At 42.9% G+C, this 24,930-nt stretch overlaps 2 protein-coding genes across 6 annotated transcripts in view; both read right to left on the reverse strand.

The window, feature by feature from the left end:
• The window catches only part of hdac8 (histone deacetylase 8), a 29,890-nt gene extending 11,801 nt beyond the window's left edge, over positions 1 to 18,089 (reverse strand). Inside the window, exons 1-9 of the mRNA XM_006632732.3 lie at positions 17,907 to 18,089; positions 17,092 to 17,144; positions 15,861 to 15,991; positions 13,426 to 13,567; positions 10,775 to 10,887; positions 10,174 to 10,251; positions 9,629 to 9,737; positions 8,418 to 8,590; positions 6,058 to 6,152 (exon numbers count right to left, since the gene is read on the reverse strand). Coding sequence (XP_006632795.2) covers positions 6,058 to 6,152; positions 8,418 to 8,590; positions 9,629 to 9,737; positions 10,174 to 10,251; positions 10,775 to 10,887; positions 13,426 to 13,567; positions 15,861 to 15,991; positions 17,092 to 17,144; positions 17,907 to 18,017 — 1,005 coding nt within the window. The 5' untranslated portion in view covers positions 18,018 to 18,089. The remainder of the gene's footprint in view (positions 1 to 6,057; positions 6,153 to 8,417; positions 8,591 to 9,628; positions 9,738 to 10,173; positions 10,252 to 10,774; positions 10,888 to 13,425; positions 13,568 to 15,860; positions 15,992 to 17,091; positions 17,145 to 17,906) is intronic.
• Positions 18,090 to 20,451: 2,362 nt separating this feature from the next.
• phka1a (phosphorylase kinase, alpha 1a (muscle)) overlaps positions 20,452 to 24,930 on the reverse strand; it is a 54,338-nt gene continuing 49,859 nt past the window's right edge. For all 5 annotated transcript variants that reach the window (XM_015351380.2, XM_015351381.2, XM_015351383.2 and 2 more), the window contains 2 exons: positions 24,106 to 24,306; positions 20,452 to 23,311 (listed from right to left, as the gene is read on the reverse strand). In XM_015351380.2, the coding sequence (XP_015206866.2) occupies positions 23,138 to 23,311; positions 24,106 to 24,306 (375 nt within the window). In that variant the 3' untranslated portion in view covers positions 20,452 to 23,137. The remainder of the gene's footprint in view (positions 23,312 to 24,105; positions 24,307 to 24,930) is intronic.

Raw genomic sequence — 24,930 nt, forward strand, 5'->3', positions numbered from 1 at the left:
AGACCTCAATGCCAGGACAGTCTCTTTTGAATACAGATTATACAGGGGAAATGGAAAAAGACAGCCTATTGTTCTTGAAACAGATAAGTTTTGTCTAGACACTGTTTTTCAAGTCTTCTTCTCCACAGACAAATTTAACACATCAGTGAGAATCCCCCTCAATCAGGGCCCGAGTTTCCTTTATTTATTTTGCAAAGGCAGTTGAAAGCCTGCCATTTCCCCAGACCACAGAAGTGACGCGCCCTAGCAAGGGAAGAAAGACCTTGAGCAAAGTATTCCTGGGAAACACGATGAAAGCCAAGCCCTGCAGATCCGTGCCCGTCCCCATCTAAATGGAACTGTCCGGTCACCGTAGAAGAACAATGGTTATTTTAGGAAACTACTCTCATGTTAGCCAGAACGTCTATCCCAACACCCACCTGATAAACTTTAACCTTGAGCCATAGGGAGTGCATCAAAAGAAAAAAAAAACACTGGGAGAAGCAAACCTCTTTTAAAAGCTATGAAAATGATTAGAACCTTGACAAAGGTCCGATACAGTGATACAGGAGGGAAACCAAAAGGCAAATAACCGTCTCCTCGGGGTGGGGGGGGTGTGATCTGAAAGCAAAACTAAGAACCTTCCAATTAATCATACTTCTTCATGCAGGGAAATGCATACAACCTGCCTATGAAATACTAAATACTGTGCAAAACATTATCGAGCAATAAAATCAGAATCTGGAACAGCACAATGAAGTCTTATTTTCATACAGAACTCGAAAACGAGCTTATGTAAATTATATCGGACATCGCATGTACAGTAACAAAAGCATTAATTTTTCTTGTAATCATTTTGCTCTGGTTATCTTTCCTTTGAGCAAAGAATAAAGCCTCCTTTGTTTATCAGGGAGAGGCCAGTATCTTCCAGGAAGCAGCAACAAATTTCCATAACACTGACGGCAGGAAATGGAAATCCATATAATCTTATTAGGGCCATTGAGTTCCATGAACACAGCCTCCCTGGGAGATCCTGCCGTGTCCAACAGCGGAGGATCGGCTCGTACTGCAGGAGAGGCGCTTCCTTTTCAACCATAACGCTCCGGCTTTCCAAGGACGTGACATTGCCTACAATGGCTGGAAGTGATGGGCGCTCTTTCTCTCTTGGAAAACAAACAATAAAAAAAAGGAGCAGGCAGGGAACCACGACAAAGGACTGCAGGAGGAGTGGAAAGAGAGGGCAGGCCTTGAGCCGATACCACAAGCAACTGCGTCAATGAACAAGATGGCAGGATGTGTTTCAGGCATAAACAACGATGGGAGAGGGCGGGCAAGCTTCGGTGACGGTTGAGGTCCGAGAAAAAGAAAAAGCTGCAGCTGTCTGGTAGCAGACGCACATCACTGAACTAGGAACAGGAGCCTCTATCAATATGAATATCAGACAACCACCTTTTCTTATATGTCGTTTATATCGTTTCATTTGTTAATGTTTGTTCACGCATTTAGGAGCTCGAATTGTAATGATTAAGCAACCTAAAAATGTCTGACTGCTACGTACTGTAGGGACAATTAATCATACTCAGAGCAGGGTCTGCCTTCTCCATGCCTGACTTTCAAGAAGCTACACACAGCACTCCTAACCTCTCTGCTCTTCCTTTTAAGAGTCAAATAAGAACAACAATAACACATTAGAGGTAGTAACAATACTGGTAGTCTTATCTGACTGAAGAGGTAGGCCACACAGTTCATGTACAGTATAACACACACAGCGTGGGTAGAGGAGGGTTATTAAGTCCTATCGGCACAGAGTTTGACGTCACTTGAGAAGAACACACCACTACTGGGAGGAAGATGAATGCATCCCCTCCAGCTGTTAGACATCATATCCATATTTACATTCCATATTTTGAAAATACTAAAACCGGTCTTCCATGACAGTAAAGAAAAGGGGTTATTAATATTGATAAGATAACTGTGCGATTTGTGTTGAAATGTCCTCATATAACACTCAGGAGGCCTGAGTGCTCTTTCAATTCTTGCTTTTATTTTTGTGAACGGCAGACTGACACTGCTCCTGAAGTGCAGCGCCTTGAGAGTCTCTCTCCTTCAAAGGGCTGCAGTGGTCTTTAGAGAAACGTGACACCTTTTCAGGGTGATGGAAGCTGCTGGGAGAAATGGAGGTGGCCGATTTGGACTGGGGTGGGAGGGGGCGTGAAATTGGGCCCATCGTCTTGGTGACAAGCGAGAAGCCCATCAGAGGAGGTACAACCACTTGTGAGAGCTGCCACACCAAAAAATGGCAAATGCAGGCACGGTTGTTCCCAAACTACATGGCTTTGTTTTTCAGGACACATTTGGGAACGACTGCAGGCAGAAGCCCTCGTGGGACTTGGACAACCCATTCTTGCTAAAGCTCAATCTCTTAAAAATTTGAGCATTTTTAGGTGGGGGAGGGGGGTTGTTATTTGGGAGGTCAATAAGCCCTTTGTTACCCTGACTCCTTATTGTCCAACACTGAGGGCTTGCCTGCACTGGGGGCTCGCAACGAGGACCCTAGGGCAGCTGGTGAAGTGAAGGGATTTGAGCAGCAGGTACAAAGTCCTTTTTGTTTCCCATTTCACAGTCGAAGGCGATTTCTCTCTTTTCTCGGCTCCAGGCACCTCTTTATCTCCCAGGCCCACTGCAGTTCAGTTGTGTTTGGTGCAAACTCACAGACAATACTCATGAGGATTGGGGGTGGGGGGGTGGATCTTTGATTGTCGCTCATATACAACAAAAGGCTGACAACTAAGAGGCTGTAGAAGAAAAGGAAGAAGCCGCTTTTATCAGGGAGTTGATGGCCTACTAACTGAGTGACCCCAGGTGGTGGTGGTGAGATGGGGCAAGATTCATCTACAGGTATCATTTGCTTGTATGCGAGAGGCACAGTGCAAACTATTGCAAACAATACCTATGCACCAGTTTATGTTTTCCTCTGTCTTCTTTAAAACAAAAACAAAGCAGTAATGAACTTTCTCATAGCACTATGAGTAGATGGCCACAGCTCTGGCCTGATTTCATGCTTCTAAAAGTACAGCAGCTTTCCTTTTTGTTGCTGACTGACCATTGTGGCCATTCGGCTGACCATCTTTAAGACCAAATAAAAGCTCCCAAACATTACTCGATTTCAAAATTTCTGTTTGAGGAAGTCATGTCCAGGTGAGCTACTGTATCTCCAGCATTGATGCAAAGTTTGGATTCTGATTTTGTTCCAGCTTCTTTTTTTTTGGTGTACAAAAATCTGATGTCATATTTTTAAGTATTACTATATATTAACTTTATATGCACCAATTCAAATCACTTTTTAAAAGCGTAAAAAACAGGACCTACAACAGGACAGGCTTTCTTCCAGTTCGATACTTAATCCTACTGTTTGCTTGGGAATTTAAAGTGCTTACGTTCTTTTGTAGAATGAACACAGGACACCAAACTCACTTACCAACTTAAGTTCCAACATGCTCACCATAGAGGGGGATTATTAGGAGGCCATGATGGGGTAAAGGCCAGGGGGGAAATTTGGCCAGGACACCGGGGTTACACCCCTACTCTTTTCGAGAAGCGCCCTGGGATTTTTAATGACCACAGAGAGTCAGGACCTCGGTTTTACGTCTCATCCGAAGGACGGCGCCTGTTTACAGTATAGTGTCCCCGTCACTATACTGGGGCATTAGGACCCACATGGACCGCAGGGTGAGCGCCCCCTGCTGGCCCCACTAACACCTCTTCCAGCAGCAACCTTAGTTTTTCCCAGGAGGTCTCCCATCCAGGTACTGACCAGGCTCACACCTGCTTAGCTTCAGTGGGTTGCCAGTTGTGAGTTGCAGGGTGATATGGCTGCTGGTATAATGGTCTGATTTAGTTCGTTATGTTCATACAGAGGCAAAACCATCCCAATTTCTCAAAGTAGTTGGAAAACATAAGGTGTAAATTGTGCAAACAACAGATTTATTTTTTTTAAAAAAAGAAGACTGACTTTTTGCTTTTGGGAAGTGGGAACGAGTTTGAAAATTACCCCCTTGACGTGACTCCGTGCTAGAAATGCTGGACCAAAAACGAGGTTAAGGAAAATATCTCCATTTGGTGTAGGTCAGTAAAGTTCAGAGCTTTAATTTACTTATAGTATATCTGCGAGTGTACAAAACATTTAAAGATCGTAGAATCAAGAAGTATTCAGCAGTCTCAATTCTAAATGATTCTGGCCATCACCTCTTGCTGGTGGACACGTGCAAGGGCTCTAGCTACTGGCAATAAACTCCCATACAGCCCGAGGTGCAAAATCACCAGAAACCTCAGTGGAATTCCTGGAATTAAGTGGAATTAAGCTGCTTGGCATCACCACTGCACCCATAAAACAGTTTGTGGGGTGGGGTAGTGAGGATTGGGCACACTCACCCCAGCATCACTGACGATACTGGAAGCTCACAGGTGACAGCTGGTGCCCATCACCCTGCATACACCCTGGCCAACTCAACCTCAGCTAGCTCCGCCAACTGCATGACTGGTAGCAGGTTTCAATACATTTCCACTGCAGTGAAATGTGGCAAACAGATTTCATTTTGGTGAAAAACTGTAACTAGTTCTTACAATCATTTCATTTGTACTGTATTACAGCTTACACATCAAATATGGGAACAGTGGTAGCTCAGATGACAAGTGCGTCTAGCTCCTGACCGGAAGGTCCCGGGTTCAATCCCAGGTAGGGGTGAGTGATGTAGCTTGCTCTAATTCCTTCCAGAGGGCTCCCGGGTCCACTCAGCCTGCTTGCCAAATGAGTACCGGGGGTCAATCCCTCCGGGGGTAACAGGCCGACCAGAGCGTGATGATGACCACATCACCTCCACCTCCAGTGTCGGACGGTTGACAAAAATGTTGGCCCTTGCCCCCCATTCCCCCATGGGCCTTTATGGCCAGAAAAGGGGACCTAACCTACCTACATCAAATATGAATAAAAGTAGCAGCTCTGTATGTAAAGGAAACTAAAATATCTACAGTATAGCACATGAATTATATTTGTATTTCACCTAGTGAAAGATGACACTATTGTGCTACATTATTATATTTTACATTAACATTTTTAGTTTCATTAAGCATATATCCATTGTCTTTTGAAAGACACATACCAAAGAAATACCAATGCCTGTTGACTGACTATAAACATGCGTACTACAGATGCCAATAGATAGATATAATAAATAAAATAATGAGGGCATACAAAATAATAATAATTAGCCTCTGGAAGGGTTGGGTAAAGAGCATAACTCATCAAGAGTTGCATTGACAAGCCACTAATACTGTTAATTATTATTTTTTAAAAGAAAGTAGCAAGGTTTTCTTGAGCTCAAGCAACTTGCAACTGTAGCTGAATATTTTGTCACCCCCTGTGTCCATCGGCCAATGGCACAGCCGGGATTTAAACCAGCAAACTCAGGACTGTAGGACGTTTCCTGTGTACCCAGTGAAAGCCTTGCTGTTTGCTCTGTCAGTATTCTTATTCTATACATATTTTTATTAGAATTGCACAGTTGCTCAGGTGTACTCTAAGGAAGCCCAGAGATCCTGAGACAGGTGGCTATTTCAGGGCCTTCAGTCATGAGCTGATACTACACACAAGCCTACAGTCCTGCACTCTCTACAACGACAGTGGTAAACTCCTAGGGTGGGGTCTCTTTTTCTGCCTTTTTTTTCTTTTGGGAAACCATTAAGAATTTCTTTCATTTAGGTGACCACGAAAACAATTACAGAAAGCCCCTCTTTGTGCTGTGAGGAGAGATATCTCCAGGTTTCTGTCCCTCTCTCTCAGATCAATTATCTGGGAATTTAAAATATCTCCTCCTTCCAAACTTTTTTTTCCTCCCCATTTGACTTGAAAAGCCCAGGGTTCTAAGGAAACAAGCAGTCCCTGTGCCACAGGGACAGTATGTTATTGTTCCCCTAGCCACCTGAAAACAAAACAGTATTGAGAAGAGCGTTTGGGCCCTTGATTAGGGGGAATGACTCAGCACAGGAGAGGCAGAAACAGGAGCTGTGCTGGAACCTTACCTCATGGTCCGGAATCTCCGAGGACAGTGTCTGGCCCAGCACCGTGCCAGTCAGATAGGCCCAGCACCGGGCAGTGTTGGCAAGGTTATAGCCTCCTGTCTCCAGCACAGTAAGAGAGAGAAAGAGAGACAAGCAGAGAAGGCAGATTGAAGTAAATGGTGTCTTTGTATGCGTCTAATTAGAACCTTTCATCTGCTGGACGGATAAGAAGGCTTGAGTGGAGATCTCATTTAAGGAAAGAAAGAAAAAAAACAGTAGAATCACTAAGCTTTTTTTCTGTTTTGCTACTGAATAACCAAACTGCTCATGCCTTTGGACAAGGTAAAGGCCTGTTTGAAGGCTGGAAAGATGGGAAGGGGGTCAGATCTTATTAACATTGGCTTGATGGTCCTGCTGAGTGAGGGCTTGGATGGATAGAGACGTTTTCTAGAAACCAAATCTACAGTCAATCTACAGCGAGAAGCCTTTTAAGATAAATTAAAAAACAACGACAAACAAAAATCAGTAAAATTGACATCCTATATATTATGTAGAATAACCTAGAGTATGTTCCCGATTACATAATGCCAATACTATCCAGCCGTTCTTGGCTGTATAGACGTTTTGTTGAAAGGTAGATAACACTTTTGGCTTTGGATGGAAAAACATGTGTAGAATTAAAGTTGAATCCTAAACTTTAAAGCCCAGAAGATTGTAAAAGGATACATTTACATCAGTGGCCATGGTTTGTTTTCCAGTCTTTTTCACACTATAGTGCCACAGAGAGGCTGACCACCGCTCACCAATTTGCAGAGATGCATTTTCCGTTTTCTGGTAAGATCAATTCTTAATTAAAAAAGGGTTGCAATTAGCCTATGCACATCCACTGCAAAGTGCATTGATGAAGGTGCTGTAAAAGGGATGTTTGAAGTACAGGAAGTAAAAACAATGGAATTTCAAAGAGCACATGATTGTTTTGGGATACACGAAGCATTGCATCATGTGGCCCCAAAGGGAGATGTGGAGGAGAAATGCCTGCTGTGAATAAGTGAGAAACAGCCGAAGCACCTGCTTGATCTCCGTTTAGAACCTGACAATTTCTGCACGTGAAGCACTTCGCTGCTTTGATGCAAGCAGCCCATTTTCTTGTGGTCCTCTGGGTTAGAAAGACATTGCTAGCATGCACTTTCAGTGGTATATCAAACAGGCTGCTTCTGACAGCACACATTTCCTCATGTCTCAGACAAATCTGTTTCATATTGAGAGCCCTGTTGCCGATGAACGACAAAGGGACTGAGCGTGCCTGAATCGTGCCTCGTTTAACAGAACACACGCTCGTTCACAGCTGGAGCTTGCTCTAGCCTTGGCAGCAGACCAAATGCATTAGTTTGTTTGACCCAGTCCGAAACAGCGTTATTAATAAGATGAATAAGATGAGTGCACACAGAAGACAAACAATGTGTTTGGTGGGTGTTTGTGTGTGTGTATGGGAAGGGGTTTACCTATAAAGAAAGAGCTAGGGTGTTTTGGTTTTTTCTGAGCATGTAAAGTCCAATTCACAAGTCTATCATGAAAGCTGCACTGAAATCAGGTATGAACAAATGGAATAATAGGATACGCACAGCAAAAGAGGACGTTGAACAGCGTCATGGATCTGTGCACCATGTCCAACTATGCACACAAGCCACTGTGGTTATAAACAGCAGTCACATTGACATGATGTAGATGTACCATCGCTGTCCATGGCAATGTGTTCCCAAAGGTCTCTTGCACATATTCCAAATTATATTGCTCCACTGTGCACAGTTTTCCTAACGCAGCATTTTAAATAAGACAACAAACTTTAAAAGCACACTGTGTTTTGGGAGGGGACAGTGAAAAGTGAAGTTTTGATTAGCATTGCTATTTCCTGTCTGCCTACAGTTTACCTGTCGGGATTATTTTTACACAGGTCAGAAAGAGCAGAACCATAAAGTGCAAAACCTATTAAAGAGAAAATATTAAACTATAGGGTGAATTGACTTATTTGATGAGCGGGGATACAATGTTTGTGCAAAGCAGAGATTCTCGGAGAAAAACAGGGATGCAGCCAAGAGGATCTGAGCCTAGACTCTTTGCGTCACCTTTTGCCCAGACATGCAAGATATCCAGCCATGAATTTTGAGGTTCTTCCATTATGAGAAAGCGGTCTTTTTCTAGTAAGGACAACCTGCCAAATACCATCTCCTTGTTCTAAACATTCCTACATTCTTATGACACAACCTGCCCGGTCTCAAAACGCACGCTCATCCGAGATCCAACGCAGCCACGCTTTCTGGGTCTCAAATGGAAATGTCTCCTCTATGGAGCCACGACTGTCAAAGGAAACAATCTGCACGCACCTCCTCCTAGTAAGAGGGTGGGCAGCTCCCACTGCAGCACGTAGCGCAGGCACCGCGCCACGCCGACGGGCGTCATGTTGAAGGAGCACATGGGGTCCCCGGCCATGGTGTCTGCCCCTAGCTGCAGCACCACCGCCTCTGGGTTGAACATGGAGTGCACCTCCTGCAGGACACTGAGGCACACAGAAGACAACAGGCAGACTCATGCAGCTGCAGGGCAACCCAGTACTTCAGCAGCTGCAATCCTGAGGCAACATATCTAAGGAAGACCTATTAGAGCAGTACAGTAGAGTAGGGTCTTGACATTTAGCACTAAACCCTCACCAATAGCTAAACTCTAAAATAATCATGTTCACCCCTATACCTTTACACAATGTACTACAGTATATAACATATGATATAACATTCCCTTATCAAAATACTAATGCAATGACTAAGTTAAAGAACATCGATTAACTAAAAGAAACAGTAATCACAAACTTATTGTACTCAGCTAAAATAAACAACATGAATCCCTCCTCTGTGTCCCGAGGATGCCTGCACTTTCTTCTCTCTGTGCGATTAGCTTGCCCCACTGTAATTAAACGGCAACAAAATGATCAGAGCTCGTAAAGTCATCTCCAGCCTGATGTTCTCTACACAGTGGACACACACCTGGGACTGCTCATTGCAATACAAAAACAAGACCATGCTGAGATGCTGATGCTGGGTAGCTGGGAGGTATGGGGCAGGCAGCGAGGAGAGACTCGCCCACTAGCTAGACTTGTTTGACAATCCTTGTCTGTCGTGTTTCTCATTTCAAAGTTGCAGTTAAGAACCTTCAGCCCAGTTTCATCCTGCTCTGCTATTCTTCCATAGAAAAGCCCATCGCGAATGTTCAATTTACAGATGTCCAGACCCTACTGTACAGTGTCACTTGAACTTGAATGTGCGCTACAGAATTTTTTATGCTTCCTCTAGCACACTATTAAATCCTAACAAATACTTAACCCTTTATGTAAATCAGAAAATTATTTTTTACTTCCTAGACTGGCACCGGCATATCAGCAATCCATTCTATTAGTAAATAAAAAAAAGAAATTCACCTTTTGAGAAAGTCTTTTTTTCAGTCTTTGACACACAGAGAGAGGAAAGCGGGGCGTAAAGAGCTTTGGAAGTGAAGGTGTGCCACACACGCAGGCAGCAGAGACCAGCAATGAGAGAGAGCTGACCTGGTGAAGACCTGGCAGTATTTGTCGTCTTGAATGCCATCTTGCAGTGGGACATTGACCGCGTACCACCTGCCCTTGCCAAGCCCCGTGTCCGACACATCTCCAGTCCCTGCGGCAGATGAACAGGCAGTCACTAACACATTCCGTTAAACAAAAAATGGGAACCACCAATTATCACTTCTTTAAAACCCAATTCACCAACTTTCAATCCACATAGTTCATGGAGAGAAATGTAAATAAATCTCTAAAGCATGCAGTGCCCCCCGACAGGAGTCCCCCCCGACAGGAACCACAAAGCTTTCCGTTTTCTCTGTGGAGCTGTATATTTACTCTAAAGTAACAACAAAATGTATCCAGAAGGAAAACACTGGAGATTAGATAAATGTCATTTAATCCTATATTTAACCATGTAGGTCAATTGAGAACAAACTTTTCAGGGCTAAACTGAATCAGGAATTTGCAAAGGGCTGTTTTTGGTTGCACTCTCGAATGTGCAGACGGAGCCAAACTCATGCTCACACCCCTTCTCCATCAGAGGAACTCACCGGGAAAAAAACCAGGCGAAAACTTGTGAAAGGAGACCGTCATGACTTTGGAGGTAAAACTAAAAGCATCTTCCACTCCTGTAACATGAAAAGAAAATAATTTGAACATATGGGACCTTAGGTATTCTTGTCTTCAAATGGAGCAGACAAAAAAATAAACTAATTTAAAAGCAATATGGGTTGACAGATCCCTTGTACTTGGAATTTTCATAGTCCGAATTGTCTTGGGCTGCATGATGGCACAGGGGTTAGCATTGCTGGGTCCTGGGTTCAATTCCGGATATGGAGCGATTTCTGTATGACCTTCCCATTCTCATGTCGGTGTAATCTGCGTGCTCCGATTTCCTCCCACAGTCCAAAAACATTGGGAGATGAACTGGCTTCTTTGAAAACTGGCCCTGTGGCGAGTGTGGAGGTGTGTGTATCTGCCCTATAATGGACTGGTGTCCTGTCCAGTGTGTATCCTTCATTGCGCCCATTGCTACTAGCTGGGTAGGCCCTGGCTCTCCCCCCACCTCCCCCACAACCCTGAATTTAAAGAACTGGTTAGAAAATGTATGGCTGGATGAAAGAACTGGCACGGAGAGGAGACTAGCTTTACCGTCACCATGGTGCAGGTCCACGTCCACGTACAGCACCCGCTCATACTTCTCTCGCAGCCTTAAAATACCCAGGACGGCGTCGTTGATGTAGCAGAACCCAGAGGCTTCATCTCTGGAACGGAAAAAGAAACAGCCAGGACAATGGGAGCAGCTAAACACCAAGGTGCTTGATACATTAGAATGAGGTGCACAAGAAAGCTATTTAGAATTCGAACCGAATTTGTTTTGTTTTTTTAAATACTCAACATCCCCAAATCAGCACACTACACTTTAAAAAGGGAAAAGATATTTTTAGAAGATGGCGCCTCCGCCACGCAAACAAAAGTTAGGGGCCGACGTGATCCATTCCACACGTGCAACAGGCCTGCAAGACCCGTGGCCTGGTCCAGATTTTGCTGTGGGAGTATTTGCTTCCTTGTTGACATCCGTGGGAAAAGGGCAAGCTGACGGCCAGCTGCTTTTCTCAGGATAACCACAGTGCTCCGCAGGGTCCAGGCCTGAGCTCCGGCATTCATTTCCAGGCAGGACAGTTTCGGAAGAGGCGGAAAGCTCTTTCAGTCGCACACATGCAGATATTTTTCCTGATGACTCCTGAATCCGTTCTCTGGATTCAGTGTCAGATCCCCTACAAAACCACAACTGTTCCAATTATCTGCAGACAGACGTCTTTGCAGGAATCAAGTCTCATGGTATTTCGTATTAAACCCATTTCAAAATTCCTCTCCTGGATTCCAGTACAGTCCTGAAGTGACTTTTACAGACTACTCTAAAACTGCCAACATTGCCTGGCCTTTATGCTGGCTGATCTTTCAGTTCTCTGTGGTTCAGAGATAATCCTACTGCTGACTACTAGAAGAAGTTACAATTCATTATATTGAAGTAGTAGCTGGATTATAGTTGTTGTATCTGCTGAGTAAATGTTCTTGTCCGCACCAGACTGTACTTTCTACTGGTGAAGTACACACTTATCAACCTGGTACTGGACCAGATGTAGTGTTTGATATTTGTCTTCTTGCTCTTTAAGGCTCCCAGACTGACTGCTACTTTGCTGAAAGCAGACAAACAGTGCAATGTTCTGCAGGGGTAAGCGGCAAATTGATCTCCTGGCAATTACAACAAATTTACCAGTGCTTGTTCACCGATTCACCTCGAAGCACACTAACCTTTATGTGTCAGAATGAAAGGAGGAAATGTGGCCCGGGTTTCTATTTCAGCAGAAAAGAGGCAGAGAACCAAAGGGAACGTCTGTGTTTCACCAGCTCTGAAGGCACCTCCTGTGCACTGCTTTTAGTGAGAAAGATGTAGGAGCAGTAGAGGGACCTTATGCTTGTCTTCAGGTCACAGGACAGAAGCTCCCACTTGCAAAGGCCCTGGGGAGTCTCTCAACTGACCAGGGGAAACCATTTAGCTGGTGAAAGAGGGGCTTGTTGCAAGGTTAATGGACACATTTGAGAAAGGAGCAGACCCAAATGCTGACCTTTAACACAGAGCGCACCCTTCCTGCACCAAACCCAACGCAATGGGCCAAGATTCAAAGGCAACAAGCTGTCGAGGCCTCGAATTCCAACAGAACATGGTCTGCAACCATTAAAAGATCCTACCTGAAGACACAGTCTGCCTGCCCCTTCCCCATAATTCCCCATGGCTGTTGGCACAAGAGATATACCGAAGTATACTTCAGAAGTATACAGTGGTTTTGTTCAGTTTTCCTTCAAAACAAATACAAGCTTCAACATTTTTTGCCACTTTAGGATTTGAGTTCATTTTCATCCAGCTGCAGACAAGCAGATATCTGACCGAGTAGCAGGCAAGTAGGTGGATAAGCTTCAGAATCAGGAAGAGCTTTTCTGAAAAGTGTCAGAACTGAAAGGTCATTCTAGCCACCAACACAAAGCACTGTTTTGTTGCTCAGCTTTTTTGTTTGTGACTTGGAATTAGAAAAACCTGGAAACACAAACCACAGCTGAATCCAACTCAGACTCCATTTCTACACCCACCAAGGCAGACCAAGCCTAGTGGAATGGAAGTTTCCAAAACTTTTTTTTAGCTACATCCTTGGTTTTTTTTTTATGAGTCTAGTCAGTATATTCTCTTCATCAGTCTGCCTGGTGTATCCTAATGGACAGAGCTCAACCTTGGCAGTCTCTGCCTAATCTCGGTAGATCTTGCTCTAGCATACAGAGGAGGAATCAGTCTGATGTCTTCCAGTCAGAGGGAAGCCTGAGGTCAACATGGCGCTCTGCAAGTAGATTGTAAGAAAAGCAATAACTAGCCATCACCTAAACAAAGGTGGGTTCTTTCACACCTACACTCACAATCCTTAAAGGCGCCAAGAGATTTAACCCCGAGCAACTACTTGAAGCTCATCAAGCTTGTCCAGAGGACAAATTAAAATCACGTGTAAATGCAGATGGGGAATAAAAAAAAAAAGATGTCTCTCCTTCACATAACGAGCCCTCCAAGTTTGGAATAAGCTACCTAAGAAGCTGTGAAAGGTGATCCACTGGGTTTCCACAAGAAGTAGCTCAGTAAGATTCCCTGGAAGTCAGGTTGTGAGCAGCCAACCAAACAGGAAGGGAAGGACGGCCTCCGTATGCTGTTGCATCTTTGTCAATCACAGAACAAGCCTTACCCACAGCCACAGCCTTACTTTTTTGCATGGTGCCAGCCTCCCGCCCAGTTGATCGCGACCTTACACGTCCCGTCTATCAGGCACTGGGCGGCCGTCAGCGTGGCTCCGCCTACTGCAGCGGCGTAATCGAAAATCCCTTCCGTTGCCGGGCAGTCGTAACCTGAGAGGGACGGCCGAGAGAGAGAGAGAAAGAGAGAAAGGGAGAAAGAGAGAAAGAGAGAAAGGCAGTCACGTTAAACAGCAAAGAGAAGCAAGCGTCCTGTCTTCAGAGTCCCTGCGGCATCCAATACAGTAGCGTTCCTTGTGTTTTCCCGGTTCTCATTCCAGAAGGACTGTTTATTAATTAGTCTTAATGAGAAGGACAGATGTCGGTATTAGCATGAACCCTGTGCCAGAAGCCATGTTTCTGAGCCTCTCCCATTAAGGTTTGCCATATCAACAACAGGTGGTACGTCTCCCAACAAGTTTATGCATCACTCAGAATGATTGTAATGTGAGTGTGTACCTCAGTGTTATTCCATCTGTTCCTATACATCTTTAATTGATGATCAATTAGGAGTTCTTCAGAAAACATCCCAGTTGAAATATATCTGCGTGCTACATTTCCTGTTTCTTGAAACCAAGTCCTGACTCTTACAATGAGTCTTAAACAATTTTACCTTATTAAGACTTCAGTTGGAGTAAAAATATGAAATCAGAAGACCACAGGGAGTTCAGGCCCAGTCATAGAGACCTACAGACCTGCCGGTTTCCATGGACACCGAGCTCTTTCCTAGACTCAACCAACAAGCTGCTTGGTTGGAACCTTAGCAACCTTTTGGTCACAACCTTTTTTTCCCCCTAGATTTTAAATTAATTAAGTTTTAATATATGCCATACAGCAGTTAAAAGCAACTAGCTACATGTCTAGGAACCGAAAACAATAAAAGATTCAAAATGAACCTATTATGAGGTCTCTGAAGAGTTCAGTTATTTAACTGAGTGTTACAGTGCTCACCCACATTTTAAATACAGTATATAATTGGGAGAAAAGGCCTCCACATCACCAGAGGCTTGTTGTAATTCCTGGTTCCTCTAGTTTTTTCCCCTGAGTGGGGAAAAGCTCAGCCATGTCATAAGGCTGTAATCAGATACAGGCCTCAGGTGGAAGGGTTTTTAACCCAGCAGACCTCAAACCCATCCTAAAGTTAGTAGAAATGTTCCAGCAAAAATGTTTGCATTAAAGATGGAAAGCAGAGTATCAAAATACCCAAAAAGGAAGCCATTTGGCTTGATTCTCTTGAGAAATTAATTCATCCTCCTCTAACAGGGTCACAGAGTTGGCTAGACTTCATTTTGGAAGAAAATGAAAACAGCATACACTAAGAGGACTTGCATAAAGTTTTCAATGTTTATATTATCAAAGGGGTTGGGACTGAGTGTTCTGAAAAAAAAAACATTAATCCACCTCATGTCAGTTACCAGCTTCTAAAATACAATAGAAAGACACTGATATTTCCGGAAGACATTACTCAGATTTTTCTTTGCTTAGAAAGGAGAGATTTCCATTGTACTCCCTATTCTTAGCAATGCTAATTTTAGGCTTCCTATCCTGCTCTATGCATTCTGTATGCATTACTTTAAAATAAGGCTTGTCTCTTTTCTTTTGCCATTATTGAGCCAAAGCTCTTTGGTTTAAGGGCATACCAGGCCACAGTTTAGTTTATCGTGGTAATGCTGTGGTTTGGCAGACCTGCTATCTTCCCCGCAGAGTCTCCAAAAGGTCATCACTCACTCTCATGCAATCCAGCGCTTCCTGGGTTTTTTAATTGCTTTGGCGCCCTCTACTGGACAAACCCTGGAGAATCTGCATCAACTCAATCTGGTGAAACCCGGTCCAGAAACTAACCTCTTTTCTGACATGTATTCGGATATTGGAGACAAAGTTAAAGACAATAACAAGGACAAAGTTATTATTCACAAGTTAAATCTGACAAGATCACAAACTATAACTTCCCTCCTTATCCGTCTTGATAAAGACACAAACAGACAGGCATTCAGGAACATTCTGAGAATGTATTCAGCTGTAATTTAAATGATTATGGACTTCAAACAAAAACAAAACAGTAGCTTAATAAAACCTCCAGCCATGCTCCTATTATGCCCTTCCTGTTAGAAATACAGTGGTATTGCTCATGAAAGACTTGTTTGTCTACAGGAGTTCATTCTAGCTCACTTTCTAACAGTCTAAACCAGCTCATTACTGGCTCAACTGGACACGGTTAACAGCTTCTCCCAGCTCTTCAGATCCTGCTTCTTTACCGAGACACAGGAAGTCTGCAGACACACTGGCCCTCCATACCAGTAGGTTCATAGGTCCATACCTACTGGACCAGGATGGGAGAGTCCAGCTTTAAAAGGTTTGATCAATGCCCCCCCTCCATAAACCCCAGGCTGCGCCCATCTGCTCTTACCCAGCCCATACTCCACAGACTCGGGGTCGTCGTCGTCGCCTTCCTCGCTGACCTTGTGCAGGTGCTCCAGGTAGGAGTCGGTGTGGAAGGTGGCCATGTCCTCCATGGTGGCAGCGCGGGGCTTCACTACCCTGCGGCAGAACAGGGACAGCACGCGGTCAGCCAGCCCCGGGCGGCCGGCTCTCGCACAGAGGCCAGGTCCTGGGCAGGAATCGGACCAGGGCTCTCTCAGCAGCGAGCGCAGAGAGCCTGGAACGCACTCAGGTGGCACTCGGTGGAGAATGTGCTTCTTTTTTTTTCTAATTCCAACAGAAGAAGCATTTCTCTCCTAACCCATATTCCATCCATTTTCTAAGTGCTTTATCCGGTATGGTGGGGGAGCCGGAGCCTATCCCAGAAAGCAACAGGCACGAGGTAGGATAGACACCGCAGGGCACACACAGACACTAACATGCACACATTCACACCAGAGCCAATTTTCCTGAAGCCAGTTAACCTACGGGTATGTCTTTGGACTGTGGGAGGAAACCAGAGCACCTGAGGAATCCCATGCAAAAGCAAGAAGAACATACAAACTCCACACAGATAGCACACCAGATCTGGAACTTAACCCAGGGCGAATCAGCAATGGTAAGTACTGTGCCACTCTGCCACCCATTCTGCTATAGAGCCAGCAGCCATATCCCCCTGCAACTCACAACTGGCAACCCACTGAAGCTCAGCAGGTGTGAGCCTGGTCAGTACCTGGATGGGAGACCACCTGGAAAAAATTAAGTTGCTGCTGGAAGAGGTGTTAGTGGGGCCCATAGGGGGAGCTCACCCTGTGGTCTGTGTAGATCCTAATGCCCCAGTACAGTGACAGGGACACTTTACTGTAACAAGGCCCTGTCCTTTGGATGAGACGTAAAACCAAGGTCCTGACTCTCTGTGGTCATTAAAAAAGAGCAAGGGTGTAACCTGGCCAAATTTTCCTCTGGCTTTTACCAATCGTGGCATCCTAATAATCCCCATCTATGACTTACTTCATTACTCTGTTCTCCTCACTAATAGCTGATGTGTGGTAAGTGTTCTGGCGCCCTATGGCTGCCGTTGCATCATCCAGGTGGTAATTCAAAATGCTATGCCAACAAGCTTAAAAGCAACAGCTAGTGAAAATAGTGCCAGGGTGTGAATACTTCTGCAAGGCGTGGCTCCTTAAAAGCTGTTATTTCACAGGGAACAAGAAACGTACCTCATGTGTTTTAGTAAGCCGTAGGCTTCAATCAAGGAGTGCACCATACTTGCCTAAAATTGAAAAGAAAAATAATCTCCAATAGAAGGCATTATTTGGAACAAACACAATACAACTTCAGTCTAGGCTTTTCCTTGGCCAGAATAACCTTGTGTTCTGGATTTAAATGCACTAATGTCCAGCATTCCAAACAGCAGGTGTGTTCAGAGGCTCATGAACATAAACGTATGCAGTTCAGTCATGTGCACACTGTTGTAATTAAAATACAGAACCAGTCCCCCTTACGAGTTTAGAAACCACTAATAAACCATGAACATACTATACTTTTAATTCCAAAACGATTATCTGCTTCTGCGCCTTGATGTTTACGGTTTGATCTTTTTTTGTTATTATATGAGCTGATTTCACTTCCTGTTACTGTTTTATTCGTGGGCAGTAGGGTTACGATTTACATGAAGGCACTATATAAAACAAAGATTACCGCAATAGACACACGTTTTCTATATCAAAGTCATGCAATCGATTTTATATATTATGTCGAACACTTAAGGTGTTTCGCTGCGTGGTACTTAAATCATAATTTCTGCTTTCGGAAAAGTAAAGTATATACGTTAGAAAACCAAGTGAATGTGATTCAGTATTTTGAGTCGTTGTGTAACAACGCCTTATTGAAAACCATAACAATAGCATCTATTGTGACAAAAACGGATTTTGAAGAATTATAAGAGCGATCCAAAAGAAAAATAAAGTTTTAATATTCTGAGCTGAGAACCTAATTTAAAGAACAAAACAACATTTTTTTTAGTGCGACTTACCCTTTTGGGAACTTTAGCTAGTGAATCACAGGTTTCGATTAATTCCGGGCTGTAAACATAAAGCACATTGTGATTACAGCTGTTGACAGTTTCTGGACTTTTAATATTCATTGAAATAGTTTGCACGTTATTTTTTATCCAAATCAAATAGCCGAAGCACCGCGGGAAGCGTGTCTCACTCAAAACACTCCCTCCGACTCCTGAAACAAGAGCACGTCAAATGGTGACCACATTTGTTTTAATATTAAGAAAATTTGACGTTTTTATGTTAATAAATTAAAGAATTTAGGAGTTTTCCCAAAAGTAATTTATTTTAGGGTCTCTTTTATTTTTAAATTAACTTCTAAGATAATAAATAATAACTAAAACAATTCCAAGACCATAAATACGTTTCTGGAACGCCTGCTTCCCTAAAGGACGCGATTTTGCTAGGCCCCCTGGGAATTGAAGTCCATTCTGAATGTCAAAAGGCAAAGTATATTTCTCATATCCCAGTTGGTCAATACATTTGTAAACGAATTCCATATCACACAGAAAAAAAAAACATACTGCGTAACTGAGCCCATCTAACACAGAAGGCTAATTTGTATGGGTTATCACTCCGAAACATAGTATTTCAGAAAGGTATGAAGATGTGGGATCGAGTGTCTCTTTCTCAGTCATTAGCGCTTAAATGTTCTCTCTCGAATTCCCTGCCAGCTTGGGCACCGCCGCGAGAAAGCGGCTTTTTTTTCCTTTCATACTTCCATAGGTGTCATGTTAAGTGAATAAAAATAAGGACGTAATTCAGTTTTCCCCTTTATGCATGCTTTGGGATACGTTTTGATGAACATACAAACTACACAAAACACAAGGGATTATTATTTCAACCATCTGGCTTTAGAGTCACTCACACGTCACCTAAAGGAGGCAGGTGTGATCCTGGTTCTGGAGGGCCAGTGTGCGTCTGTGGGTTTTCATTCCAGCTCAGATTTTAACAGTGTGAAGCAGCTCTTTATGGCTAAATTGGAGCACTTTAACAGAATCACTCAGGTTTTTGGGTGCCATTGCTTGCAAGAGACATAAAAGATTTGCAATTTACAGAGAAATCTGTTTTACTCTATATATATTAGCTGCTGTATGTTCCACATGTGACTAAGAGACACTGCATACAAAAGCTGGGATAATGACCATATTCATTCAGGCTCAACATCACTTGTGACCTTTGCCCCAGAAGAGCTCTGCTGCTTGGCTCTTTCCCTTGTCAGAAGGCCTGGAGTGTTCTCTGCTTTTCATTGGAGCACAGTTCCTCATTTCTTTTCTTCCTTCTGATGTTTTTATCACACCATCACAAGTTGCCAAGCTGTGGGAAAAATTAAAAAGCTTCTCTTCTCCTAATCTGAAACTTTATTCAACTTTATCCCTGCATTGTTCGGGAAGCTAGTCTGGTTGAGTGTATTCTGAAAGTTCATCACCTGACCAAGGAACCTCACAGAGAGTTTAAGTTTTTTTTCTGAAATCGTGAGGTCTATTATTGCACGCCAAGGCCACTCAACTAACTGTGTGGCTCAAAAAGGTAATTTTGTACAATTTACAATGTAAATACTCAATCACAACATTTTCCTTTTTACTTTTGTATTATCTCTTTCTTTTATTTTTGCTTGAGTGTGTGGGGCAGGTTGTGTAAATACCAACTACTAACTGCTATTTCAAAATGTGATGACTGCAAGCTTAAAAGCAACAGACAGTGAAAATAGTGTCGGGGTCTGAATACTTCTGCAAGGGATGGCGTGTGGCTCCTTAAAAGACATTACATGATGAGTAAGGTAGTGCTTCAAACTGGAGTGACACAAACAAGCTGTTGCAAACCATATCAGATATCACAGGAAATCCATTAATGTACTCCTGTGACATTATAATGGCAAACCTATCGACAGCGACAACAAGATTATTAATGTTTTTTATAGAGCTTTAAAATAAGTAGCCATATCACCCTGCAACTCACAATTGGCAACCCACTGAAGTTAAGCAGGTGTGAACATGATCAGTACCTGGATTGGAGATCTCCTGGGAAAAACTAAGGTTGCTGCTGGAAGAGGTGTTAGTGAGGCCAGCAGGGGGCGCTCACCCTGCATTTGGAGTGGGTCCTAATGCCCCAGTATAGTGATGAGGACACTATACTGTAAAAAAGCGCCATCCTTCAGATGAAGTGTAAAACGGAGGTCCCGACTCTGTGATAATTAAAAATCACAGGGTGTTTCTCAAAAAGAATAGGGTGTTACCCTGGTGTCCTGGCCAAATTTTCTCCTGGCCTTTACCAATTATGGCCTAAAAATTCATACATCTGATTAAATAGGGTAGTTGTACTTGCATGCCTGTGCATAATTTAAGGGATTTACTTCTGTAAAAACTGGCATGTCTCACATCCCTAGGAGGTGCATGTGCCCCAGGTCAAGAATCACTGGCATATAGCTTAATGAAGACCTGAAGAAAATACAGGTAATGTTAACTGTCCATTTAGATGCTCAGAACTCTCACTCCCCAAAAGAGACCACAGACAACATCATTCTTTTGTAGTTTTATTTCAAGAAGGTTTCAAACACTGCCATATAAACCTTCAGCAGCTTTCAAAAGCAGCAGCAAAAAACAAACTACTAGACACCTGAATTTAGTTATTCCAGCACAAGCATTTTGTTTCTGTTAAAACAAAAGGTGAAATTGTGCATTCTTCAACAGAAAACACACCAGATACCTCACAAGATGACAGAGAACAGTAGCAGTTTCTAAGATCTCTTCCACAGACTTTCCGTTACCTAATACTGAAGGTTTTATTGGATTTGTTTACTGTAATTTCAGAGTTCAGAAAATGTCATCTTCAATGAGAGACTCCCTCCACTGCTGCTGTACTGTCTGTGACACCAAGGCCTAAACAAAAAACAATGACAAAAGGCACATCTATTTCTCTTTTGGAGTAGTGTGAGGTTTTAAATGGTTTAAGAATTAATCGAACATAAGAAGAATGCTATCACCTTGCTTTAGTACTGGTGAGTTTCACAGGTAGGTCAATTTCACACAGCTCAACCACGTACTTAAAGCCTCTGATAATACAAACATTGAACCAGACAGTTTTGGGTACCACTTCACTAGTGTTTTTTCAAACAAGAGACAAATGGCACATTATCAAATAAACAAGGAAGAAGCTTCATAATCATTTTCAACTTTTCCAATACTGCCTGAAACTGATTTCAGCCACACTCAACCAAATCCCACCCTCTTCAAAAACAAATGCTAGCAATTGCAGTAGAACATTGCTGTCAGAACAAATACGACTGGGACAAAAAATACCAGAAGTGATTGAATCTTTATCCTGATTTCAAAACAGAGCAATAAGACTGCTGAACAGCCAGCCACAGCAGCCACCAGCAATTACCCAAACAACCACTGATAGTCAGTTCACTGCATTTTTTTTCACTGCGGTTTTTTATTATTGTGTAATGTTGTAGATGTATAATTCTCCTTGTAACCTTCCATCAAATTCTGTCCTCTCTTTGGCGAGCTTGCGGAAAATGCACTTCACTGCCGACAACCACCGCTGTATGCTGTAATGTTGTACACTGATAAATAAACCTTGATTGATTGAATAAATCTTGATTAATTACTGCCATGTTTTCTCCCAAAAATTAGTTTTAACTGTTTAGTTACAAGGTAAAATAAACACATTCATTCACCATTTATATGCTTGTTCAGAAATCAGAAGTACCAAATGTGGGAGAACATCATGTTTTAAATGTTTCTTTTGCAATTAGAAAGTATCAGGCTGTATAGAACATTCTACCTTGCACACTTTAAAAAGTAATTCAAAATAAAAGAGGGGTTTGTCTGGGTTTATTCTAGTCCACAATTAAAAAGGATTAAGAAAAATTGTAACAGACGTTTTCAAATCACTTCCTACAAATTCTGAAAATATTTCCCTTTTTCCTCCCTTTAAACGAGCAAAAAACGTACACCTGAAAACAGCTTTAAGGCTTTCATTTTAATTTGCAAGTCTGTAATCGTTGCAAACAGCAGAAAGTAAGAAAATAAGACATGCTAGTATTGTAAAACACACGTTTCACACAATTAGCCAAAACTATTCATGGACACAAACATCTACTTTGGCTTTTAAGAGTGTAATTGTAAAAAAAGACAAGAATTCTGTAGTGATTAGTCATTTTTTCAGCTTTTAAAATGATCAAGGCTTTCATGTCTCAAAAGCTTAACCACGTGTGAACATGTGGGAAGAAAAGATTTTTCACTAAGACTGTCTGCCCGTCTGTGCCCAGCTGACAAGATTGTGTCTTCCTACAATGAAAAGGAATTAAACCTGTCCATGTGAACCAAGGAGAAAAACTCCAGTTTTACGACCTCTGTATGGGGTCGTGCAAATTCTGTGATGAAAGTCCTCAACTTTTAAACTACAATTATAGAGATGCTACACTGCCCACATTTCTTCTCTTTATTTTTCCTTTGTTTCATAGTCCCCTTCAGAAATATTCTGGGTTAAAGCTAATGACAACATGAAAAGAGGCTTCTGAAGGGAGTTTGGAAACATGGAACAGGAAGTGCACAGGGGAAGAAAAACAGTGTAACACAAGTTGGCATTTAGCACTAAAAATGTTACTGTTCCAAGAATAGAGTGCTTCTTTGTGAAGGGCAGTGTGCACATATTGAAGGATTTACAGTTAATTACAGTTAAATGACAGGGTGATACATAGCTGACCTCATAAAATATGAAGTTGCAACTAGATATGCTATAGTTGGATGAAAGTTAACCTACATTCAAATATTACATACTCATGCTGACATACAAAGTGACCAAAATGAAAATTTCTGGTACACTAGGGTAAGGAAGTCCCCCCCACCTATAAAATATAGCCTATTATTGTTTGAGGTTGGATACATTCATGCAGCAAAGTGTGTTTCTGCAGATAGCCGGTCGTCTTATCTGCAGAGTCTTACTTAGGCACACATAATTGAGGGGGTTTCAGAGAACCAGATTAAGGTTAAGGACCTGCACCACTCAGAACCAGAGGGGCGTTTTCACTTCACTCCTCCATTTCTTAATTCCTTAATGGAGCCAACGGTTTGCTGCATGAAACAAATGAAGCTTCTTATCCAAGTGCTAAGCAGCTGATGACTGAAAGACAGCTGCAGGGCCACGGGTCCTTCAGGAGCAGGGCTGTCCTCTCGTCTGCCCCCCCCCCACTGCAGTCTCACTGCATGGCACAGGTGCTGCTGGGCAGGAAGTCCTGTACATAGGTAGCCACTGCCTTGGAGAGGTAGGTCATGCTGCCAAAACGGCCACTAGGGGCGCTGTCGTACAGCAGCTTGCAGATGCCAGTGGCCTGGTCCTTCTCTAGAATGCTGTCATCTGCACCCAGGTCTCTCTGTGGAGGAGAGATGAAGACCAGACAAGCCTCTTTAGAGGAAACACAAAACCCAGAAAACTCAGACACTTTCAACAGCAAAACCAAATCCACAAAGCATTATTCAAAGCAAGCAAACTGTATAGGTATACCCTTACTGCATCGCTATACCAATTTCTGGGTTTCTAACAATCAAGCCCGTATAGTCCAAACTCTTTAGAAGTGGTTTCAATACTTGAGACATTTTACAAATAGATCGTACTTAGTCATAGCTTCACTTTTTTTTAAAATTAATATTCTAGATAATGGTAGCATGGTATCCTTTAATAGCTTATTCTCCAAATTATATTATGTGCATCAGTTTAAATCAATATGCATTTCAAATCTGAGCATTCAGAAAACAACAGAAAACCATATATCCGTAAGAAATATCTGTAACCACATAGTTTTCCAGGCTCTCGCTGCATAACATACATTAGTTATGCAATACTGAATGTATTAAATATGGGCTTCTTCAGTGAAAGTGGGCACACACCCGTTTTGTAAAAAAAACAAACTAAAATCTAAGAACGCTTAAGGAGAAAAATGAGGGGAATTTAACTAAAGGAATTTTTCACAGCAGGCCCTTGTGTTCAGCTAGTAATTCTCTTCAAAAGACGAGACAGCAGACGAGAGAGAAAGAGAGCGAATTTCGAACAGCTGCAGGGTGTGACTCCCACAGCGAGCCGTCACCGAATCACATGGCCGGACCCCCTTTCGGAAAGCCTCCCACTGGCACTTGTCCCCCCACCCCAAGGGAAAAGACCTGGGCAGACCTGGTCGTGGTAGAACATGTCGTTGGCGATGTGGACGATCTTCTCCACGTGGATGATGCCCCCCATGCTGTGGACGTCCATGTCCGCCAGCATGGTCAGGACCAAGATGGCCTCCACCAGAAGCTGGCGGTACTCCGGTTGGGGGACTCGGTTCAGCACCGACTCCACGTGCACCGAGAACTTGATCTCGCCCGGAGTCATCTGGAAAAGGGGGTGGAAGCCGGTCATTTCCTCAAACAATCCTCACGGTGCCGTTTGTGTACTTTGTACGTACTTTTTTCTGCTGATGCTGAAGTATTTTAAAGGACGGACATACAGAGCTGGTTTGAACCGGAATGGAAGATGGCTAGAGACAAAGGCTACTATGTAATTCTATACTGTGTTATATAGGGAAATTAAGTAACCAACTGCATTAAAAGGTTTTCTTTGACAAGGAAGCGAAGGAACAGGGAAGAGGAAGATGATCTTTGAATGCTACCAATCTGATTAGCACAGGGAAGTGTGATAGATAACAGAAAAATATGAAAGGTCTGTTCTAGTTTAATTGCTTTGAGAAAAATACACCAAGCATCTCTGTGTGTTTCAGTCCCATGCACATTAAATAAATACTCCTTTGAACTCCTGTCTTTTAAGAGGAAGTGGACAAATTTCTCCAACAGTTCATACAGGAGGGTTTGACAGTTACAACCTACTTAAATCAGGCAACTATTAAAGAAACCACAGTTTTTTTATAAAACTGCAATTAAAACTGTTGCTTTTTAGTTTCATGGCAATATAGGTACTTAAAAAAAGCCTCAGTTAACTGTATTATGTGGAGGGATTCTA

Source organism: Lepisosteus oculatus, chromosome 8 (assembly GCF_040954835.1).
Source record: "Lepisosteus oculatus isolate fLepOcu1 chromosome 8, fLepOcu1.hap2, whole genome shotgun sequence".
In the NCBI taxonomy this organism is placed as follows: Eukaryota; Metazoa; Chordata; class Actinopteri; order Semionotiformes; family Lepisosteidae; genus Lepisosteus; species Lepisosteus oculatus.